General features: G+C 44.7%; 1 protein-coding gene across 18 annotated transcripts in view; it reads right to left on the bottom strand.

Moving 5' to 3' along the window:
• PAX2 (paired box 2) overlaps window positions 1–22,290 on the bottom strand; it is a 96,617-nt gene that overhangs the window by 45,437 nt on the left and 28,890 nt on the right. For all 18 annotated transcript variants that reach the window (XR_010473318.1, XM_065066545.1, XM_065066540.1 and 15 more), the window contains 2 exon segments: window positions 4,017–4,102; window positions 1,819–1,938 (listed from right to left, as the gene is read on the bottom strand). Coding sequence is in view for 17 of the 18 variants with exons in the window: in XM_065066545.1 (XP_064922617.1) it covers window positions 1,819–1,938; window positions 4,017–4,102 (206 nt within the window). In the remaining variant the exon portion in view is untranslated.

The raw sequence follows: 22,290 nt of genomic DNA, 5'->3' as shown, positions 1-22,290 counted from the left end.
GCAGTGTCGCTTGCCCTTCAAAAATCAAACCTGGGCTGAATTAAGGACAAACACAGACAGTTGTTCTTACTGTCAGTATATCATTGTGAAGTGTCACAGTCTTAGATGGTTACTTGGTTGTAGTTGAACTGCTTCAAGAAAGCTCAGGTTCTGAGGCTAGAAGTGACTGTGTGGCTGCATCTAAAGCGGATGATCTTTCCAGGTATTTGGAAAGAATAACCACTAAAGCCAGATTGAACCACTTCATTTCAAAACGAGATATGGAGGCACCATGTTGAGAGCTGGTGATTACCACGGTGGGCTGTATGAGAACAGGGTTGACAAAAACCCCAAATAACTTCCAAGAGATTTGCACAACCATTACAGAATGTTGTCACTCAGTTTGATATGTCACTATTTCCTGTATATGTAATGATGGGAAATGCTGGAGGGGTTTGCAATATTTGCAGTGTCTTATACCTGACATTTTTTGACTTTGAGGCATTGACTCAGCCCTTCCATTGCTACACTTTTCTCTTAGCTAGGCCCTACTGCCATCTAGCTGGGAAATGGATCTTCCTCTGGGGCCTGATCCAATTTCCAATGACATCAGCAAAACTCTTCCCATTTGCTTTAACGGGAGCTGGATTGGGTCCTTGCCTCTAATTTTACTTCATATTAGAGGAAGAGAGGTCACAATGATTGCCTTTTTCTCTTGGGATTATTATTTGGATCAAAAGCTTACAGATGTGAACCTCACCAGGAACAATGCTGAGAAAATTACTAACAGAGCTCCAAAATGCAGCATCTCTCTCAGGACAGCTTTCTTTTCTCACCATGTATCACAGAGAACCCTCGTGTTCTCTTACACCACACAGCCTTGAGGTTGCAGTACATGCAGCACACTGAGACACCTGTGCTTCTAAGGGGTCCCCCACGCAACAGGCAGCAGTGGAAAACAACGTACTGAAGGCAGGGCTGAACCAAACAAACTGGTCAGGCACTACTCTCAGAAAAGTTCACCCCCTGGCCCACAATTTTTGAATGCATCAAATTAAAAAGCAAGAGTTAAGAGAAAATGTTTACATAACCACTGTAAGAGCATCAAGACCTTACCCACCCCTCCTGACTCCGTCTATCTAGACCTGAGGCTCCAGCTTTTGGCTCATTTAAGGATTCACTTTGCCCTGAGTCCTTCCCGGCAGGTAGGGAGGAAAAGGAGATAGCTTAATCCTAATTCCTTAGAGCTGTAGCGAAAGGCTTAGATAACAACCTTAGGGCCACAAGACTCAGAAGACCTCCTGTTCTGCTTTCAGACTGCTGCAAGCATGGCAGTTCTGCTGTAGTAGGTGCTACGCATTGAAAGCTGGGCCCTTACGATCACCAGCTAATGTAGCTCATGACACGTCACAGGGCAGGAACTTGTTTGCAAGGGGAATGAAAGGCAACTCCTACATTGCTGGTGCTTCTCCGAGATGGCATTTTGTTTGAAAATGAGTGACTTGGGGAAACCAGGTTTACCCACAGTTCAAAGTCCAGGCACCTGCTGGCACCTGGGGAGTTCAGTTCCAGCCTTTCCAGCAGTGAATGAACTTGGGATCAGCTCCAGCAATGGAGACGGCTCTCTGCCTGCCGAGCAGATGTCTGTAGACGCAGCCTGTCATGAAAAGGCCTCGGAAGAAGAGCATTCCAAGCCAGCAGGGCAGTGGCGGGGAACTGGTCTCTGTTGCTAAAACTGATCTAGCCCCTGGAGCAGCTGCAAACCTTGGCCTGAAATTGGAGCCTGTACGTGGGGACAAAGAATATAAAAGGGAGGATGAGCTTCTCCCCTCCCCCTACCTTCATCACGTTTCCTCTTCTCGCCATTCGACCGAGGAATCCCCAGGATCCCGTTAATGGAGTAAGAGCCCACTGGATCATTGGAGGCACTGGAGACGGGAGGGGATGCTGTGCTGGGCACTGGACAAAAGGAAAAGGGAAAAAGGGCCATGAGGAGAGCAGCACAGCACTCAGGGATCCCCCAGCTGAAAGCTTCCCATGGTCACATAGGAAACCCTGAGCACTAAGCAGGCTCTCAGTCCCTCAAACTGAATGACTCATTCTCACTCAACTGCTAGTGTTGCTGCATCCCAGCTTTGCCAGTCCATTCCTATGCTGTAGCTCCACAGCCTTCCAGTACAGGGGCATTAATAACAAGTCAGTGTATTCCATCAAGAAGCTAAACCTTGTTGCTCTATCCCGGTTCAGAGCAGGCTTCCCAGGGCATGCTGTGGTAACTGAGTGCAATGCTGCACAGGCCACAGTCTCTAGTGACTTCCTAGTCCATCTGCATTTTGCCAGATCATTTCCTCTCAACAACCAGGAGCACAGTGTTCTGTCTTAGCCAGAACAGCCTCCTACATGTCCACCCAAAAGACTTATTGAAAAATTATCTTCTTAGCATAGATCAGAAGTACTTCAGTGCTGGGCTAGTACTTCAGTACTTCAGTTCCTTGCTAGAACAAATGGTGAGTTGGTGATACATACTCCAACACAGATTAACAAAAATATAATGTTTTCCTTTTGTACTGACCAATGTCAATAGGCAGACTCCTCCTGCCCCTCAGAACTGTCCAAGATTGCTCATGATTTTCAAATATATCAGAAACGACAAGCCATCCCAATTAGAAATTATCATTTAATGATAACCAGGCCTTTAGAGTACAGAACAAGTAGAGCTCTGCATCCAGTAGGCATGCCCATTATGTACCACCATGTCCCAGTGATGGAGAGGATATCCGAGTTTTATTATAGGCCACTACCCATCATTCAGCTCATAAAGTACTGACCTGAAGCAATCAATACCTCCAATACAAGCCTTCCAGGATGGAGCAGAACCTATCAGCACCATCTGATGTAGACTCACACTTCCCAGTATATCTCAGGGCAATGAGGGACTCCAGTAGCAAGGCTCATGATCACTGTCCCAGCTCAGCCAACACATTCCCTAGACACTGCACTGCTTTTCCAAGAAGGAATAATATCTGCTAACTCCGTCTGTTGTGGTCAGTGATTCCCAGTCCGGTGAGAAAGTCCAGATTAAAAGGGCACCCAGAAATGCTCTTCCACACTGGCCCATTAATTCCATTGTGCTCCTAAACACAATTTGTGTACGGGACTATATCTGCCAGCTCTGTCCCATGTAGACCAGCACTTTCCAGTAAATCCTTGTATAACAGCTGATTCTCAGTAACCAACAGTATCTAAGACAGTGTCTTAGGCCACAAATAAGCCACTGCATTTCTCAGTATCCCACTGCATGTTTTTTCCTGCTCTGAATCATTACTGAATAAAGCTATGCTAGCAATAGCAGACATATGCACCATACAGCCCATGGAGTGAGAAGTACCTCCTCACACATCTAGCACAGTATCTTTAAACACAACAGACTAGTGGACATTTGGTCATTTTATTACAGTCTCCATCTTCTGCTCACCTCAATAAACCCATCACCCCCAGCAGAAAATGCATTTTCTCAATGAAATACACCCATGGGATACCTGTCTGCGGAGCTAGAACAATGAAGAACTCAGTTGTGAAGCATCAGGAATATCTTACCTATGTCTGTGTATTGCTAGCTCTAAAAAATGGACCAGTTCCAGCAAAGGGAGAGAAGAGGAATCAGGAGAGAGAGGGGAAAAGAGAGTCAGAATAAGGAGACAAAAGGTGAAGAGAGGTGCTTAGACAGGATAGCAGTAAATACTTCTCCCTAGGGAGGTGGAGGAGAGAACATGAACGTGAAATGGATGTTAAGGCAGAATCACTCCGGGCAGACCTCTGCCTTGGGCTGGTTTCTCTGCCATGGTTCCTCCCTTTTCTGCAGTGCAATGAGGGAAACGAAGAACAGAAACCTCTGATTTCCACTGAGGTTTCTTTCCCCCCACCCCCTCCTCCCTTTTGCTCTGCTTAGCATCTGCTTGTCACACTTTGCTCCTTCAACTAAGCTTCGTCCTCATTTCCACTTGTCCTGTCACCACCCCTCATGCCAGTCTTCTTACCAATAGTATGTCCTGGTGCAGTCACACCTGTCCCGCTCCCATCTGGTGTTGGGTGAAAAGGTTGCTGAACTTTGGTTCTGATGATCCTGGAAAAGAGCAAAACATGTTCAGAACTCAGCTGCAACTTCTCTGTGCCTTCACGTTCCTACGATCACAACTATCAGAACCTGAAGGTCTGATCTGAGCACTGGGTACAGCAGAGTGACTTCTTGCCTTCTTGTGGTCCTGACCCTACTGATTTAATGGTCCAGTTCTTGGAGAATTGTCCTCGCTCTGCTCTGTTATCTTTACCCCAAACCTGGGTATTCAGTGCATAACTATGGTGCTCAGTGAACAAACTCAGATCTCCTGTGTGTCAGCAACTGCGTTATCACTTATGATCTGATTTACCAGCATGATCGCAAGGCAGTCTTTGCAGCTAATAAAGCCACTGCTGGATTTACAAATGGTGTAGATTTAATTTTGTCGTGTACCTAAAAAGTACCTTTCTGACACAGAACTGAGTGCTTTGAACTGATGGAAGCTTGCCCAAAGCCCTTGCCCTTCATAAATGAGAAGGCGGGAGCAGAAGGCATCTGTATAAAGTGGTGATGGATAATAGATCATCAGGGAAAAGGAGGCCCAGCAAAGAGGGCACAAATTGGTGTTTATCAGGTGGTGAATGAATGCAGCATGGGAGCTCAAAAAGGTGTCTCAGTGAATGCCACAAAGCTCATAATGCAGCCCAGAATGAAAATAAACTGAACTGTAATTGTCAGTGCTCCGTTTCTTGTTACATGAAATCTTTCACCTCTGGGTCACTGGTTTAAATCCAGCTGAGGTCAGTGGTGAAAGAAAATCGCTAGCACCTAGTACTTGACTGGCAGGTTCCTGCCCACTGGCAGATGCTGGGTATCTGTGACTCAGGAACGACTGTCTCACCAAGGAACTCGGCAAATAAGCCATGATCTGTGGAGGCCATGGAGACCAAATTATTTTCTGAGATTAAAATGAGCCTTTCCAATTAGACTGAAGGCTGCAGATGCTCTTCAATCTAAGTTTCTGGAACTCTCAGCCCTGCGTTGTATTAGCTTTAACTTCTCCTCGGAAATCTCTCCAGAAGGTGAAAGCAAGTAACACATTCTCCCTGTCCACCCAACAGCTTCCCTTAAAGATTTGTACTAAATAATAAGTTGGCAAAACTTCAAAGAGTGAATGTGTGGCTAGCAGGTATAATGGCATGGGTAGAGGTAGGCAGTGCGTTGAGAGGGCATTTTTGAAAATGCATAGCTCCTGAGAGCGAAACCTTCTTAGGAAAAGAAAGGTATTTCAGACCATATCACCTCAGCTTTTTAGGAAATTCGGATACACACCTGATGACACCTGGGCAGTAGCTGGAGTGGCAGAGAAGCTGCTTGGGATGCAGCTGGAGACAGGGAATGTCAAGGTTTTAGCTGGGGATGGAGATCCACATCCTCACCCCATATAGGTCAGTGGTACCAGGAGCTGCAGAGGACTCTATAGCTGCTGAGGACTATGCAGAAGGTGTCCGAGGGCCTCAGGGCCAGATTCTGAGGTCATGCTGATTGACACTAGCTAAGGAGCTGATCTGAGAAGTCTGTGCTAGGGCAAATAATACAACTTTTTTCTTTTCTGTTTTTTTCTTTTTGTTTCTCTTCTCTCACATTCCCCCTAAAATGCCCTGAAGTGCCACTCTGGTTGTGTGAGTTTATTGATTTCCCCCAGCCCAGAGAAACAGAAAGAGAGGATGGGGTGCAGGCAAAGGGATGGAAATAGAAAGCTATAAATTATTTGTGACAGGAAAGCAATAGTGCCAGAGTGCTGAGCACAAGTCCCGTGTCACTATTAGATTCCTTTTAGCCTGATGACACTGTAAAAGAGGTTAAGTGTCTGATGGAATCGTACACCTTGGGGGCAGGGGCAGTCCAGGAGCAGAACAAGCCACAGAGAGCGGGTATATCAATTCTCCAGGCCAATAATATTCCCCTCATTGATCGCAACACAAAGTTCAAAAATCTCATTATAGCCAGGCAGACCTGGAACTTTTTAAAAATCAATAGAGTGATATAATGTATGTATACTTTGTATAAATGTATCTATCCATCCATCCATCCATCCGTCTATCCAAAATCTGCCTGAGGGTTTCTAAGTTAACCTACACATTATACTGTGTTATGTTCTATTGTAGTGTAGCATAGTGAATGGATTAGAAGATTTCCCCTGCAGCCTTATGACATATTAGAAGAAGTCCTGTTAGCACTGAGGTGACATCAGACAGTTCCATTCATACTGAGATATGACATCAGATACGCCATTCATACAGGGAGGTGGCAGCAGACAGCGCAGCTTCTACTGAGGGGAACCACAAGATGAGCCTAATTATACTGAGATGGCTGATCAGGCTGTGCTGAATCATGCTGCGTGAAAACTGCAAAGTTTCGAAGAGCCATTTGGAGTAAAACCAGACTGTGAAATGATGGTGGTATAAAATGCCTGTCCATAATGCTTCAAAAACCCAGGCAGGGCATGAAGAGGAAGGTTCAGTTTCCTTCCCCATTCAGTTTGTGGCCTCTCATCTGAGAGTGCCAGTTAGTGCCAGTTGTGACTGTGTTTTCTGAGATGTGTCCATTAGGAACTGGAATGAGACTCGCCAGCTCATTTCACCAAGTAGCTGTCAGCTCATAATGATTTTCGGTCACTGCCAACCAGGGCCAGATTTCAGCTAGTGACCCATAGGTGAAAGGCTCTGTTCAAAAATGTTCCCCTCCTAAGAATGAAACTGGTTTTATGTCAAGAGAAAGTGTCTGGAAACAGTGAGCAAGGGGGAGCAGTTCTGGTTGTGCAAACCCCAGTGGCTTGGGTCAAATAATTCTTGGCATCAAATGCACAGCAAATCTAATGAGGTGTCAGGTAGAAGATATTTTCTATGGCTAAAAGAAGAGGCCAGTCATGGAGTGGCTCTCCCCAGAAGTGCTCCTTTGCCCTACAGTCACGAACGAACTCTAGTGCTGTAAGGAAAGAGGAGAAATCTCAGCACCCTAATGCTCAGTACAGAATACAGCAGTGCATCCCTCGGGGTCGATTCATTTAGGGACAGTGATGAACAGCAGGATAGCCAAGCATCACTGCTGCTGCTTTAACAGGCTTCCAGTGAGCTTGTCCTACACAAGACCACCTAATGAAACAGCTGATGAAAGATGAACAGAGCTGACCTGGGCCTGTAGCAACAGATGCAGCATAATAATGCTGTCATTAAACTTGGGGATTGCCCAAAGCTTCTCACCCTTACCCGGGACTAAAATACCTACTAAGCCAGGTCTGCTGCCTGAAACCTAGGATTTCGGGATTACTGCTGCGTAAGACGGAGCAAAGCCTTGATCACTTCTTGCCGCCTTTGATGGCTTGTTCTTGCCTCTAGACACTGGAGAAAGACAGATCTTTCTGCAGAACCCTTCCTCAGCCCTTCCCAGAAGCAGAAGGGAAGAAATCCTGGCACATCAGTCAGCAGTGCTGATTTCTTGAAGGAAAGGCCAATATTTTCAAATGTCTTTTCTCCAAAAGAAATTGTCGCTTTGGACTAAATTTATCCCTGCTCTAATTCCATCACAGTCAGTGACTCCAATAACAGCATTTGTGTTTAATTAGGGACATAAACTGGCACTTACTGTAAATTCCTATTTTTTCATTTTTCAATAGGAGGTTTTTGCCCAAGTTGTCTACTTTTAGTTTTGGAGAATATACAGATATAATACATAACCTTTTGAAGTTTCAGCAACAGGATGTTTATGGATCTTTGATTGCAGTAAAGCAACTGAACTTCATTCCACAATCTGAATTTAATATCCGATATTATCTTAAGTAATGGCATATAATATCATTACAGTATATAGTATCATACTGTGAACTGTACATACATTCCTGGAATTCATGAGTTACCATAGTTGGCCTGTAGTAACTCATTCTAGAGTTAATACTGCATACAGCTCCAGCTGAAACCAACTGTCTGTTTACAAATGCCTTTGACTTTCTTAAATGTTCAGCATTAGAACATAAATTTCCAAGGTTTGATTTCTATTTCATTATTTTCAGCAATTTTAATACAATTCCTTTTGCTGATTCTGAATAGAGATGGACAGACAGAAAATCCTCTCTCCTAGTATGACAATTGTAATAAGCTCTAATCACATTTGGTCAAGAATATAGAAGAAAATACCAGAAGTTAAAATTAGCAGAGCCATAGTCCTTTCTGAGAAGCAGAACTTTCTTTCACTCCTTGTAAATAACCAAGCAAAAATCACTTCTAAACTTGTCCAGAAATTATTTGCTAAAAGAATGACAGATCATAGAAAATGTCCCTTCCTTCTCTGACATTTCTATCCAAAGTCTCTTATAGCCTGACATACTCTGTGGTTTCTTCTCTCTTACATTTGCTGGCAGAGTCTTTAGACAGTATCTGAAATGAAAAATCATACTAGGGCTGATCAGAGGGAGATGAGGTAGGTCTGAATAATTTGGAGTCCCAATCTAGCAATTCTTTTAATCCTCGAAGAACAGAGTGAAGTTGCAGTAAAGGAAAGAGTGGTGTGTCCTGCTGCCCCAAGGAGAACATAACAGATTTTGGAAAGTACTGTTATCCTCACTTTGATCACATCCCTTTGTCATGGATTATTTTTCAGAGTGGAAGGATACACTCAGCAGAGCACCAAACTCCTTCTAATTGTTTTGGAGTATTCATATTTTAAATGCTCCATATTAGAAGCACATTACAAGACCCCAGGGTGTGCATTACTGGGCAATTAAAGCAGTTCTTGGAAGGCTAACATTGCAGAGCTTCAGCCTTTTCTCTGCAGCGTGTCCAAGGGAGGCTGCGATGGCCAAGGAACACACACCCTGCTGTGCTGCACCGCTTAATTAGCGCTGGGCCGCACGGCTGAGCCACGGGCTGTGCTGGCGATGGGGACTGCAGGGGACAGCAGCCTGCTGGGGACCTGGTGCGGGGCTAAGTGAGACAGTGAAGCCTTGCCTGCATCAGATTGCTTCCCACAAAAGGGCTCCTGCCCATCCCAGTGATGCTGGCATCAAAGCATGCCTGAGGAAAAAAGGGAGAGCGTGTGGTGGGAAGTGGTGGCTTTGGGCTCCTTGGTGACAGCCCCCATGGAGTCAACAGTGTCCCACGTGCAGACAGTGCTGTGCAGGCATAAAGAGCTCAAAAATGGCTTTGGTTCAAATAGGACAGAGTCTTATGTTTCTATGCATGGGTCGAGACACAGCTGAATTCACAGCTGAGCAAAAGAAAAGTGGGGAAAAATGTCTTATTTGCACAAAGTTCAAAATGGAAAGCAAGCTTCATAGCGTGGTGAGGAAAAACAACCAAGGGATTTGGGGGTGAAGGAAGGGAAACAGAAAGTCTGATAGTCAGAGGCTAATCCGACTTAAGGAAAGGGCTTCAGTTCCTTGCTCTGTCATGGACCTCTCATCAGGACTTTGGACAAATGGTATTTCTCTCTGTGCTCTGTTTCCTGCCTGAAGTGTGAAGATAGGAGCGTTGCCGTGCCACCTGGGGCACCGTGAGGACAGCTGGAAGGAGGAGTGTAGGGCTCAGACTCTCTAATAACAGGGGCCAAGTAAGTGCTTCAGCGAGCTGTAGCACAGTATTGGCTTCGTTCCCCTGCTTGAAGCAGGAGTGACATGTACCCTGCTGACAGTGGCTATATGTGACGGGAAGGGAGGTGGACAAAGGCAACACGAGCTGTATTTCAGCTGCACGAGCTTTGATGGTTGCATTTGGCTTTGCGGCAGCAGATGTAGTTGGGAAGATCAGAGCTGCAGTTGCCTCCCAAAAGCCACAGCATAATTTCCATTAGGATGCATGGGGGGCAGTAACTTCTCCTACTGCTCTCAAAATCTACTGCAACACTTGCAGCCCTCAGAACAACAGCTGACATTGGCAGGAGCAGCAGACTCAGCTTCCTCGCTAGCTGGCCTGAGGCTCTGGTGCTCCCTGCCAAGACAGCAGAATGCCTTCAAACTCTGCCATATTTGGGGGCCATGAGCAATATTCACACATTCAGGCTCTCTCCTTTCATGAAGATCGTGTTTCCTTCTCCTTACCTTTTGGAAAGGGAGAGAGAAGGGTGATCATGTATGACATTAGTATATAAACCCAAGTACGACAGATTAATTAGATTGTTTAGATAGATAGACAAATAGCCCTAAAAGGTGTATGAAGAGGAATTATCTATTTTTCTGAAACTTCCATATATATGAGATGTCGAAATAGAGATGCCTTACATATCTCAAAACACAATCCCGGCCCTTCCTGAGAAGATTTGAGTCCTTAACTGCTGTTATTCTGTGTAGGTCCGTCAACTTCAGAGGAACTACACTGACATAATGCCTGAAGACACAGTGAAAAAAGTGCCACTTTGTTCCCGGTTTGCCTGCTCACTCCAAACACAAGAGAAAGCCTGATCCTGCCTTTTTCTCTCACTGCATTTCTTGGCTGTACTCTGAGGAGAGGCAGAATTCACAGCAGCAGTTTTACTATGTGAAGGGCTTAGAGAGGAGCTAGGGTTTTTTTGTTGTTCTAAATCAGTGACCCATGATGACACCATATGGTTTTATTTCATTTAATTTGAGCAGAGCATTAACGTTCAGCTTCTAGCAGATCTCTGCCCATTCCAGTTCTGCTGCGCTACACGGTACAAGTCCAGACGTAAGGAAAAGGGGTGGAAAGAAAGGGAGGTGAGGATGCCTGCCTTCTGGGAGTGGGGAGGACTGCCAGGCAGGGGGCTGGCCTGCCAACTCATTCTGCTGAGCGGTGACACACAACTTCACACCACTGGTATTGATGGTGTTGGCAGCAGTCAGCCCTGTGTGTATAGGTTGTCTAGCCTGACCTCCCAGAATAAATTGCTGCATTAGGCTTTCAGCAACGTTTTCTCATTCATCCAGGTGGACTTGTGTTAGGGTGCAAAACCCACCAGGGAAGGAGAAGTGCACTTGAATAGTTACTGTGTAGTGCAAAGCTGCGGCTATAGAACCATCAGGACTTGGGCTGGCTGGCTTAAAGCTAGCTACTGTATATCTATATAAGCTGCAGTCAAGCAGTGACTGCAGCATAGAAATGTCCTCAGGCAGGTGCTTCTACTTTTATTGCACTCAGTTCACATTTGGAAGGCTTTCTTTGCAGTCAGGAAAGCCAGAAATTCATTAAAATCCGAACATCTAGAAGATGTCATACAGTTTACAAAACATTGGAAGCAAACTTGATCCTGGGTGTAGATGTTTAACATCCTGGGTTAAGGTGAATTAAGGAAACCTTAAAGGACTAAAAGAGTTCTGCTTGTCTTGGACATAAAAACACAGGCCACCTAGGTCATGAAGTCCAAATTCTGATATGGTAGGCAACCACAGAGCAGATGTTCAACTCACAGCATCCGTGAAAGTACCCATCCCCGCAGCTACAGACCCACCATTCCCCCTCAACAAACTCATCATCTCTGCAACAAAAGACCAAAAGCTTCAAAACCAACAAGCCACAGGAAAAGAGCAAGAGAGAAGTGTTGCTGGTGGCTAGGTCCCCTTCACTAGCAAGAGATTTCTGTCAGGAAAATGCCCAGATATTTTTGAGCTCTTGGTAATTCCTAATTTTCTAAGAGTACACCTACACTGTGATGATTGTCGTTCAAAGCGACATCTTCTGTCATCTGTGGAGTGTCTGGCATGAGTCCGGCAGCACGGGGCCGGCACTGGGCGCAGCCGGCACACCGGCAAGCGCCACACGGCACGGGCCCCGGCTGCCGGAGCAGCGGCTGTGCCAGCAGGGGAGTTAAGGAAACCTACAGAAACACACAGGCTTGCCGAGGTTAAATATCTTAATCTGGAGCATGGGAACTTTTAATTGAAAGCTTTGCTTTGAGCCCATTTCCAGTTATTAAAATTCAGGAGTCTGTGCTGAATTCCTTGTGGACATTCATTTTGATTAACAGAAGACATGTGTGTACTAGGGAAGGAATCTTGAACTGGGAGGAATCAGATAAATGTAGATAACATTCTCAACTCTCTTGCAAGTTATGCCATACCTGGTATTTTGTGTAAAATGTCAGATCTTGAAGATAAGCAATTATTTCAGCTTTCATTTAATGCCACAGTATTTCTGGCTTTCACGGCTGCAAAGACCAGGTGGAAGTGGGACCTGGCTGCCTCCCAAGGGGCCAGGACAGGAGGCAAAGGAAAAAAACCCAAATACCTTATTATTTACAGCCTTGTGAATTTTATGCCAGTCTCTTTGTTTTGGAGGGTATCGACTCAAGAGTTTTTAACTTTTGGGTTTGGCAGCATTGTGTATTAGCGGCATATTATCTCTGTATCCCTTAGAATGCTCCACTGCAGTATGAGCTTGTGGGGCGGGGGGTAAGTAAATGATTCCTTGTACAGGGCTGTCATTGTGTGTGCCTCACTTGCATTAATCAGAACTGGTGAAAATTTCATAGTAAACTCCTTGCCAGTAAAAGATGTTCACCCAAAATTGAAACAAAAACAGTGCTGGTGATGTGTCAGTTTAGATCTAATGTTATTTTTACCTTGGGTTTTAATGGAATGAACAAAATTGTAAGAAAAAATTAAGCCTTATCAGAACGGACTCTTTTTTTCCCTTGAAAATGACCTTTTTAGGGTGAATGAGAAACTGTTCTAAATATATATATATATATATAAAATAATGTGTTCAGATTTTATTGAAACAGCAAGTTCCAACTACACTGAAAAATAGCTGTATAATTTTATTGAAGTTATGATTCAAAACCACATTGAAAAGTTGAAAATTTCCACAGGAAACCTGAATCTTTCCCTTTCTGTTCTAACCCTCACTGCTCCAGGTATTATTTTTTCCTTGCTCTACCATGCCACCCAAAGCAGTCAGGCACAGATGAGCACTTCAGGGTGTGTGTGCTACACAGGCTCCCAGCATAAAGTTGGTGCCCATCTCAGTAGCTATATATTTATTTATGTACCTTTATTGTGTTTGCAAATGCACTAGTGTTTGTCTCTTAGTATGTTTTAATTGCTAATCTTTGCCTGTAGGTCTGCATTTATAACTATGGCTATATAGAGTTAAACATTTGGGTCACATATTATATATTCAGACCCCATGAAGAATTTAATAAATATTTATTCAACCATTACAGTTTTCAAAAGAGTTTAATGGGCACATAGGCTGTTCAGATCTGTGGCTTGTAACCACCACCAGCTAGCTATATGGAAGTTATTACAGATAATAAGTCATAACCACCTAGAACTCATCCGTAACAAGGCTATAATACCCATTATGTAATATCTAACATATCTGAATACTGATTCATAATTAATGTGGAACCTTGCTGTATTGTAAGGCTCATACCTGTGTGCACAATTGCGTAGTTGTGCAAGTTTGTGGCTGTAGACCTGCTCTATTTCTAAATTGTGTATCCAGCACCCATTTGACTAACTGCAGAGCTCTGGGATTCTGTGGCCCTTCAGCAACCTCTTATTTCTATCCTTTTCTGTTACCGTTGCGATGGCTGATAGAGAACACTGGACTTTCAGGTGCCCTTTTCTTGACCCCTGTATAAATACATTCTCTGTCCATAGGAGTTAGCAGTCTAAGAGATTACCTACGTACAGCTGTGCAAAATAACTAATTTGAATTAACTGAATGTGTGGAATTAAAATGGTCTGGTTAAAATACATTACGTCTCTGACTCCCTTGTTTAGAATTAAGGCAGCTTTAATTTGGTTTAGCTTAATTCACTTTGGAAATGAAGTAAACTAAATTCAATTTAGGACACTCAAATTTCGAATAAGCATCCGAACAGTGTTTTAATACTTTTAACCAATGCATTGCAAAATTAATTCAGATTAATTTTCTTGTTTGCCCTTGTGTAAACAAGCCAGTTGCCTGTTCCTTGTCAATGAAACCACCTCAGCTGAGATTCCTTGGACAACTGCAAGGTGACAAACAGCCTCCCAAGAGCAGCAGTTTAAATGATCCTCCCACATGCCCAAGTGATCTTCATCCCTACATCCCATGCAGGCAACTTTTCTCCCTGCGAGCTTTAGTGGCTGACACACTGAGCCAGGCAGAGCCAGAGAGGTAAACACAGAAGAGATGCAGCAATTGTTTAACACTATCTGAAGACCCGATTTATAAAGATTTAACTGTTAAAATTTTACAGTTTAGACTTTTGCAGTAGAATACTGTATTGCAAATTACAAGATATTCTTTCTGAAAATCATTATATTCTAGAGAATTTTAGTGACTTTATCCAGTTCCATTATTACAAAACCTGATCCCCTTAATCTGAATTAAGTACTTATTCACCTAATGAATTGGAATACCTCCATCTGTAAATTAGCATGTATTTCATTTTTGGATCTAACTTAGATTAGACAAGATCAGATGCAACCAGGATTCAATGGCAGAAGAGTAAAGAGGAATATAGGTGATGGTATTTGAAAAAATATACTAACTTTACATTTTTTGTTGAGTATATTATTGCCTAAGAAGACAGGAGGTAGCATAAGATGGCCCGAAGATTCTATCTTGCAATTTTTAAAGGGCAGTTGTAAAATCAATTGTGAACAAAACACTCTTAGAAATAACACCAAAGCATATTTTAATGCAAAAATATTAATCTTATTTAAGCATCACTATGGAAATTTCAAACTTTTCATTAGCTTGCTAAGTTTTAAAACCACACTGTATATTTGGTCAAAAGACGTCCTAAGAGGAAAACGTTGTCAAACATTATTTTTATCACAACGCAAAAAAGCCCTTTAAAAATTTCCTTTTGGAAAATCTCAACTCAGAAAAGCACCTGCCCTTAATCTTTGCTAAAAAGTCAACCAGACCAACAGAAAATCAAACAAAGCAAAGAAAGCCCACTTAAATATCCCAAGCCATCAACTACAATTTGATTAGATGGTTAGGCTATATTTTTATGTGCTTGTTTTTTATGGAGTTAGTGCTAATGAATAAATGTTGTTTGATGGCTACTACAATCTCACATCTTTGACTGGTAGAAAATTAGCATAGTTTCACTGAAACAGTTACCAGGATAATATAGTAAGGAGACAGTCCTATATATTAATATGCTTGTGCAGAACGCATTTGAGTGTGTATGGGCATCCATTTATGTGCAGCTAGCTAAAAAGATACCACTGTAAGTAAAATCTAGGTTTGTAGCAACACATCAGTTTGCATGGCTTTTTCAGTGTGGATATACAGGTACCCGAGGCTTTGCTGATGTACCTGTGTGTGTGTGTGTGTGTGTGTGTGTTTGCTCGTGCATTTGCACACTCACTCATTTGCACGTCTGTCTGTCTGCAGGTATGTTTCTATTTGTGTGTGTAATCTGGCTGTGGTGCTTTCTGAATAGCAATGAGCTCAGGAAAAGCATGTACGTATTTATATCTGTGCACGCATCTATCTGCATATGGATGGGCTTGCATGGTGTCTACAGATGCATTTCTCCTTGTGTGCTTTGCATGTCCCTCTGGTGAGAGGGTTTGTGTGTCCCGTCTGCAAGAGGGATGATCTTGGTCACTCTGTGTGATTTCATTCCTACAAAGGCAGCGTCCTTCTGCAGCAAAAACACTAACTGGGCATCAGGAGACCTGGATCCTGATCCAGCCATCCTATTGATGGGCTCTGCGACTGAGCTCATCTTTTAATTCACTCTGTGCCTCAGTTTTCCCTCCCATCTTTTTTTTTTTACAAAGACTGTGGACATACACTGTCTTCTGCCACATGGAAATGTGTAATGCCATATGTGATGGGATCTGTCTAGCTCAGTCAAAACCCTGGGTCCTGAGAGGATCTTTCTACGCCAGTGCTTACAGTAATATTCATCACTGCACATGCCTGCTTTCATGTGCTGGTGTTTGGGTGTCCATCTGTACTTCATGGCTGCCTATTTGTAGTTTTTGAAGAGTTTATCTCCCTCATGTACATACACAGCAGGGGGAGGTGGAAAGGAAGGAGTTATTAAATGCCAAGCGGATATGCAATAAATCCCATTGATTTTACAAACTCCAACTTGTCTTAAATCTCTTTCCATTCTTTATCCTGGGGGCATTGCAACAAAACCCTATTTTAAATACCTTTTATTTCCCTTTCCCCCTCCCCCCTCCTCCCACTCCCCAAAAAAGTGTCAATATTTTATTTGGATTTTTAACTTCGCTCCATAACAGTTGTTTGACCTCCTGACTCGTGTGAGTCACATAAATTCTGGGACTTTATTCAGGAGCCATGTTCCTGCTATTGAATAAGCAATTTGGGAGGGTGAATTAATGACTTGTGCTGTTGCTGGAAAGTCCCTGAAGAAATATTAAAATTGCTTGCAGACTGAATCAATACTCACTGAACACCCAGCATGAGGACCTGGGCTTTTTAATGGCTACAAGCAGCAGCACTTGGTAGAGGAAGGGGAATTCCTGTACACACGGGGCACGCAGGCACACACAAGCGGGAGCAGCCTTCCCACAGCCTTGCTGGCATTTTCAGTAACAGCATATTCTCAAACATGCAAGCTGGTACGAGCTGATGCCTGCTGTGCCAGGGACAGGACTTAGAGTCCAGTTCCCCCGTCTCCTTCCTGAGAAGATCATGCAGGATTTGCAAAAGTGGGTTCTTTGGGCCTCATGTTAAGCACTGGGGTTAGCATGCTCTGGAACAGTCTACAAGGCACCAGGAAGGTCAATTATTTGTGGCATTATGAGCATGTTTTATGTGGGCACTTTGTTTTTTTCCACTCTGAAGGGAAAAGACACTAGTGCTGTAATAGATTTGTGTGTGCTGCTGTGGTTTGGGAAGAGGACTGGGCTGGTTTGCAGAGGTGCATTTGTGAAATGGTTCTGTTGCTTTGGGTGCTGAACAGCATTTGCATCTGTTCATAGCATTGTTATGTTGCATTTTTGATATTCAGTAGGTTTTGCTTTCTTATGTTAGCTTGTATTATGGTGAGTCTTGAATGTCCTGCATCCCTGCTTGTGTTAAGAGTGACCGCTTTTGGTCACTGAGCAAAGGTGTCACTTCACTGGATCAGCCTACTTTGATGGCTGTGGGTACAATCCTACATGGTCCTGAGTTCCCTGGGGGGGTCTACCAACCCCATGAGGACAGGAAGGTACTTGGCACACCCCTTGCTGAGGCTTTTGCTATTTGTTTCTCACTAGGCTGACAACAGCCAGATTTTGCTCACACCCGAAGTTTTGCTCCAAGCGCCTTTGGCCAGGGTGGGTTTTGTTGCCAGAGTTTTCAAGTCTCCTTTGAGAACGCAGCCCTGTGTTTTGCCATTGTGGTCATGAATGGCTGTTTTGTATTCGTTTGTTGGGCGGCTGTTATTGTGTATTAACACCAGGGTGGGTGTGCTTTGTATGACCGCATGTCCATCTCATTGATTCCATCAGTATTATTTTGTAATCGTGTGTCTCTGTGATTGAGTTAGTGTGCATTTCAGGGCTCCTGTGTATTGAATAATGATGTCAAGGATTGGGTTGTTTGACTGGGTAATGGCCTCTTTTCAGTGTTGTAAGTGAATGTGTCCTTCTCCTGTTTCCCTGTCTCGGCTGGGGCAGGATCATTTACACTAGGCGATTCCTTAAGATGCTCACATGCACTAACAGAACATCCCTTTGGCTCCCGAGCTCTCCCTGCCAGTACGATGTGCCGAGGGTTCAGCGCTCGCCTGTGTGTGCGTGACACATGGGGTGGCACGTCTGGCTCATTCTCGGCCACATGCTTCAAGGTCTGTGGCCACTTACTTGTGTGTGTCAGTGTATTTCTAGGCTATGTGGGTGTGTTTACACGTGTGTGCACCTTCTGGTTTTGCTAAGACTTTTCAGTTATGGTTTTGGATAAGTCTCTATATCCTGGGTTTCTCCACAAGTATCTGAAAGACTATACTGTGCAGTTTTGAATGGATTTGACTGAGTCTGTGAAGGGATCTAGAAATTACAACATCTGTCTACAGTGAAGGGCACACCTGCCTTTGCAAGGGTCTTTTTGTGTGACAGTCTATATTAACACATAGAAGGGCATCTGTGTCAGTTAGCAGATGCCTTTGATCTGTGTGTGACTGCCTGATGATGTCCTCATGTCTGAACTGACCTGGGTCTCTTATATATGTAAGAAAGAATGGGATTCTATGTCAGCAGCATTTAGCAGTAAATATATGTGCTAAGAAATTTTAAACGTACAATGAATCTCTGGGTTTGTGCAATGGCTTCTGACTTCTGTGGATATTGTGTGCTAATGCCCTAAGAGAGTGTAGCCACATTTGGTCCCTTGGAAATGAACAAGAGAGTTCAGTTATTTTTCAGCTGATGATTATGTGTCATTGCCTCATGGATTTATTTGCTCTGCGCGGGCAATGTGTCTGGCATTGGTCCTGTTCTGCGCTCCCTCAGCCATCAGGATTTGGCCCAGCAGCAGCTACAGCCAGACAAAGTCTATGAAAAAGGCCATGAAAGATCCAGAAAACTTCCCAAGAAAGCTCTCAGGTGTACCCTCTCACCAAAACACCCCATCAGGGAAAGACCTATGACCTCTCTCATTCGGGTCATCTGTATGGCTGGGATTTAGCAAGCCAGTGAATTTGGCTTATATTTTCCAGCGAGGTTGTTAACAGGTAACTCCTTACTCCTCCTTGTATTATCTCAAGCCTTGTTACTTCCCATGCATCCTTGTTTGCGCTCTCCCACTCTTTTTCTCCATTCCTCCTCTGTATTCCTGCCTGCATTTGACCTTGAACAGATGACACTGTCCTTAGCCCACCCACTGCTTTACCAGCTCCCACCCCTCACACTGGGGCAGCAGCATCAGGGTAATAGAGGGAGGGAAAAAATGAGGGAGTGAGGAGGGGAGAGGGAGAGAGAAAGAAACCTGTTTGAAAGTAATTGGAGGCTGTTAAACAGAGGAGCCCAGCATATCACTCTAGTAATGGAAATAAATTCCATTGTATTTGCATTTTAATTTTCCACATAAACAAAGGCCTGGAGTGTGCTGGCTTCGCCAGAATCACCGGCCAGAATTTAATTAGAAATGAAAAGTTTATAGGGTCCTCTTTAATGCGATTAATGCACAGTTAACATTTATCACATACATATGCTGGAATCGCCTTTTTTAAGCAACCACCGGCCATGAAATGAATTTCTTTTCAACTTTTTTAGTGTGCGTGAGGAAGGCTGTCTCTGGTGAGGCGGTCCAGTGAGCACACTCCTGACAGCTTGGTAAACTGCAGCCCACAGAGGCTTAGTAGCCCCCATCCTCACTGAGGAAAGTTCAAGGTGGCTTAGAGGGAAGCATGGTCTAGTGGTTAAAGCCTGAGGTTGGGAGTCAGGGGATCTGGGTGGTATTCCCAACTCTGCCACATGCTGTCTGCATGACTGACTTGCTCTCAGCATCTGTTTCTCTGGGTGTTAAAAATAAAAGAGAAATCAGCTGGAAGAAGATATCTCAGCCCTAGACCCCTCTGTGTCTCAAGCTCTCCAGAAACTTTGCCAGCCCTGTTGTATGGGATCTGGATTGCATCCTACACCATGCTGACTGCTCAGCTCATCTCCCTGTGCCCGAGCATCCCTACTCTGGCTGTGGGGACAGGAGAGCACCTGCAGTGCTCACCTGATGCCAGAGGCTGGGCCTTGCACAGGGACTTCTTTGCACTATCCCACCTCTCTGTGCACACCAGGCAGCGATGATCCCTGCCGCATGGGTTTGTATGGATCTCACACTGCTTGTGTGAGATGTGCATCCTTCTGCCAAGGGACATGATGCAGGAGGGGAACAAATGCTGCCCATGCAGTGTGGGAGCCTTGGCAGCCCTGCTGCGAAGGGACCTGTATTCCCTGCTGAGGCACTCCGTGCTTCTTAAGAGGATCCTCTAGTGCTGGTTTGGTCCAAAAAAACACTAAGAAGGGCTTGTTAGATACAGGGACCATCAAGCCTGAACCTCAGATCCGAACATAAACCTAATAAGGAGCAGCTACTAGCTCTCCTTGTGGTAGGGGTAATTATAACTCACTCACCCTGAGGAGCCCTGAGAGGCTGCGCCGTGAATACTTGTAAAAAGCTTTGAGCTTGTCTGCATGGGAACCCTAGGAAAAGCAAGTCTAAATCTAGACAAATTATCAATATCCTTCCCTTGCAGAGCATGAGATAAAAGGCCAAAGGTGAACACCTCCCCTGTGAGCCTGTGCCCCTGCCAGAACCAGGAGGGCATCAGGCTTGTCACCTCCCTGCCTCCTCTCGGCTCTCAGAGGGAACCGTATTGCCGCTGGCGTCCCCGTTGTCCCTTCCTTATGCCCCTGCTCTGTCTGTGTGACAGACAGGGACTACAGGCCCCCCGATCCCACGCTTCCTTTCCAGGCTTGCAGACAAGCAAAGCAAATAAACCAGGCTCATGGACACGGAGCGTTAGCATGTTAGGGACACAGCAGGGGAAGGAGGAACATGAAACCTCTATTGATCCCTTGAGGAATGATGTCCCTTCCTTATCTTATCAGATTCTCTTCACTCTTCAATTATAGTCTGTTGAAATTGGCCTCTTAACCCAAACAAGATAACCCGGGTAATGAGGACAAGAGTGTGAGGAGAGGCGGGAGAGAGAGGAGGGCAGAGTCCAGTGCGTTAAACTATGGCTATCACTAGAAATATCTCCTTTAACATACCCCACTCTGCCCCCGCTGCCCCCAGGTATCCCCTTCTTGCATCTTGTATCAGATTAACGAGCACACATTCACTCCCTGACAAATATATCATGCCCTATACACCCTTCCTTCCCTCAGATGCACTATGTGTCCCCAACAGGCACCTGTCCCCACACTGGTATGTGGCATCTCCGTGTATATGTGTGCCTGACCTGCTGTATGCCTTCTGTGTTCACAGATCTCAGTATGTGCCGCTCTGTCATACACACACTTGCACGCGTTTGTGGTACTGTCGCTGCCCATCTCACCAACCTCATGCTCCTTGGCACATTGGCGGTATGGCTGCCATAGTACCTTATTGCCAGGTCTACTGGAAAGAACTGCTGACAAAGATATGAGCACTTCTAGGACCCCCCCGTGCATCTGTTCAGAGACAGAGTTCCTGAGAGCATTTACACGGCTGCCTTGCCATGGGGAAGCAGAATCCTCTGCAGAGCCCCACAAAACTAGACAGGCTTCCCAAGATGCATGTTGCTCTGCCTTTGCTCACCCCTATAACTCCCTGCATGTAACTGCAGAGTTACGACATTGTTTCCATAGATAAGACTATTCTCAGTTCTTACACAGACCAATAATACCTACTTGCTCTAAGTCTATACTCCCAGCTGGACATATTGCCGTAGTGATATTAACATGTCCACACTCTGCCTTGTACACATGTCATGGGGTATAGGACACATCTTGCCCAAATATCCATTACAGAGAAGATTGTCTGGTGGAACAGTAAAGACTCAACATTCTATCGGCACAAATGCACCCAGGTTTCCATGTTCAAATTACTTCACTGTGCACAGAATCATGCAGGACCACATTCAAATGGTGCAGAAGGTGCTTTCATTTGGGAAAGCTGGTGCTCTAAGCAGTACAAAGGCTTAGTTTACAGGGCTAGTACCCTCCTCTTGCACTCTTCTAAAGACTATTCCTCAGGACCACTTTATCCCCTGCCTTTCGCTGTATCAGGGGCATTTACTTGTCTACACATCTGCCTGAAACAGGCAACACTCCCTTCCATTTCATGTCTCCCTGTGCCACCAGCTCTGCCAGTTTTACTCACTTGGGCACCAAGACCTGTGGGGGATGTCACTCATATTTGCAGGTCACAAAAAAATAATGTAATCTGCAAAAGGGAGTTAAAATCATGGCAGTTACCTTTTTACAAATTTACACTGCTCTCTCATGTGCAAGCACGCAAACTCACCCACGCAGTTCCTCCCCGCCCTCCAGCTTGTGTGCCTCGCAAGAATCCGCACACAACCAGATACCATGTCCCCATCCTTGCTGCCTCCATATGCACAGACCCCCACCTCAGGCACACAAGTGGCCTGAAACTGTTAGAGCCGCATAACAGAGTCGGATGTCAACACTGGATCACCCTCTGCAGCTCGTTTGGCACAGTGGCCAAGACTGCCTTCTGTAAAACCACAGCAGGTCTGGGTTTGACACTATCCAAGTCAAATCTGCCTTGGCCTTTCACTCCATCCTTATCTCTTGCCCTTCCACCCCACAGTCCCACCCAGCTGTGCTCACC

This window comes from Columba livia, chromosome 6 (genome assembly GCF_036013475.1).
Source record: "Columba livia isolate bColLiv1 breed racing homer chromosome 6, bColLiv1.pat.W.v2, whole genome shotgun sequence".
NCBI lineage: Eukaryota > Metazoa > Chordata > Aves > Columbiformes > Columbidae > Columba > Columba livia.
This window is presented reverse-complemented; position numbering and strand designations above follow the sequence as displayed.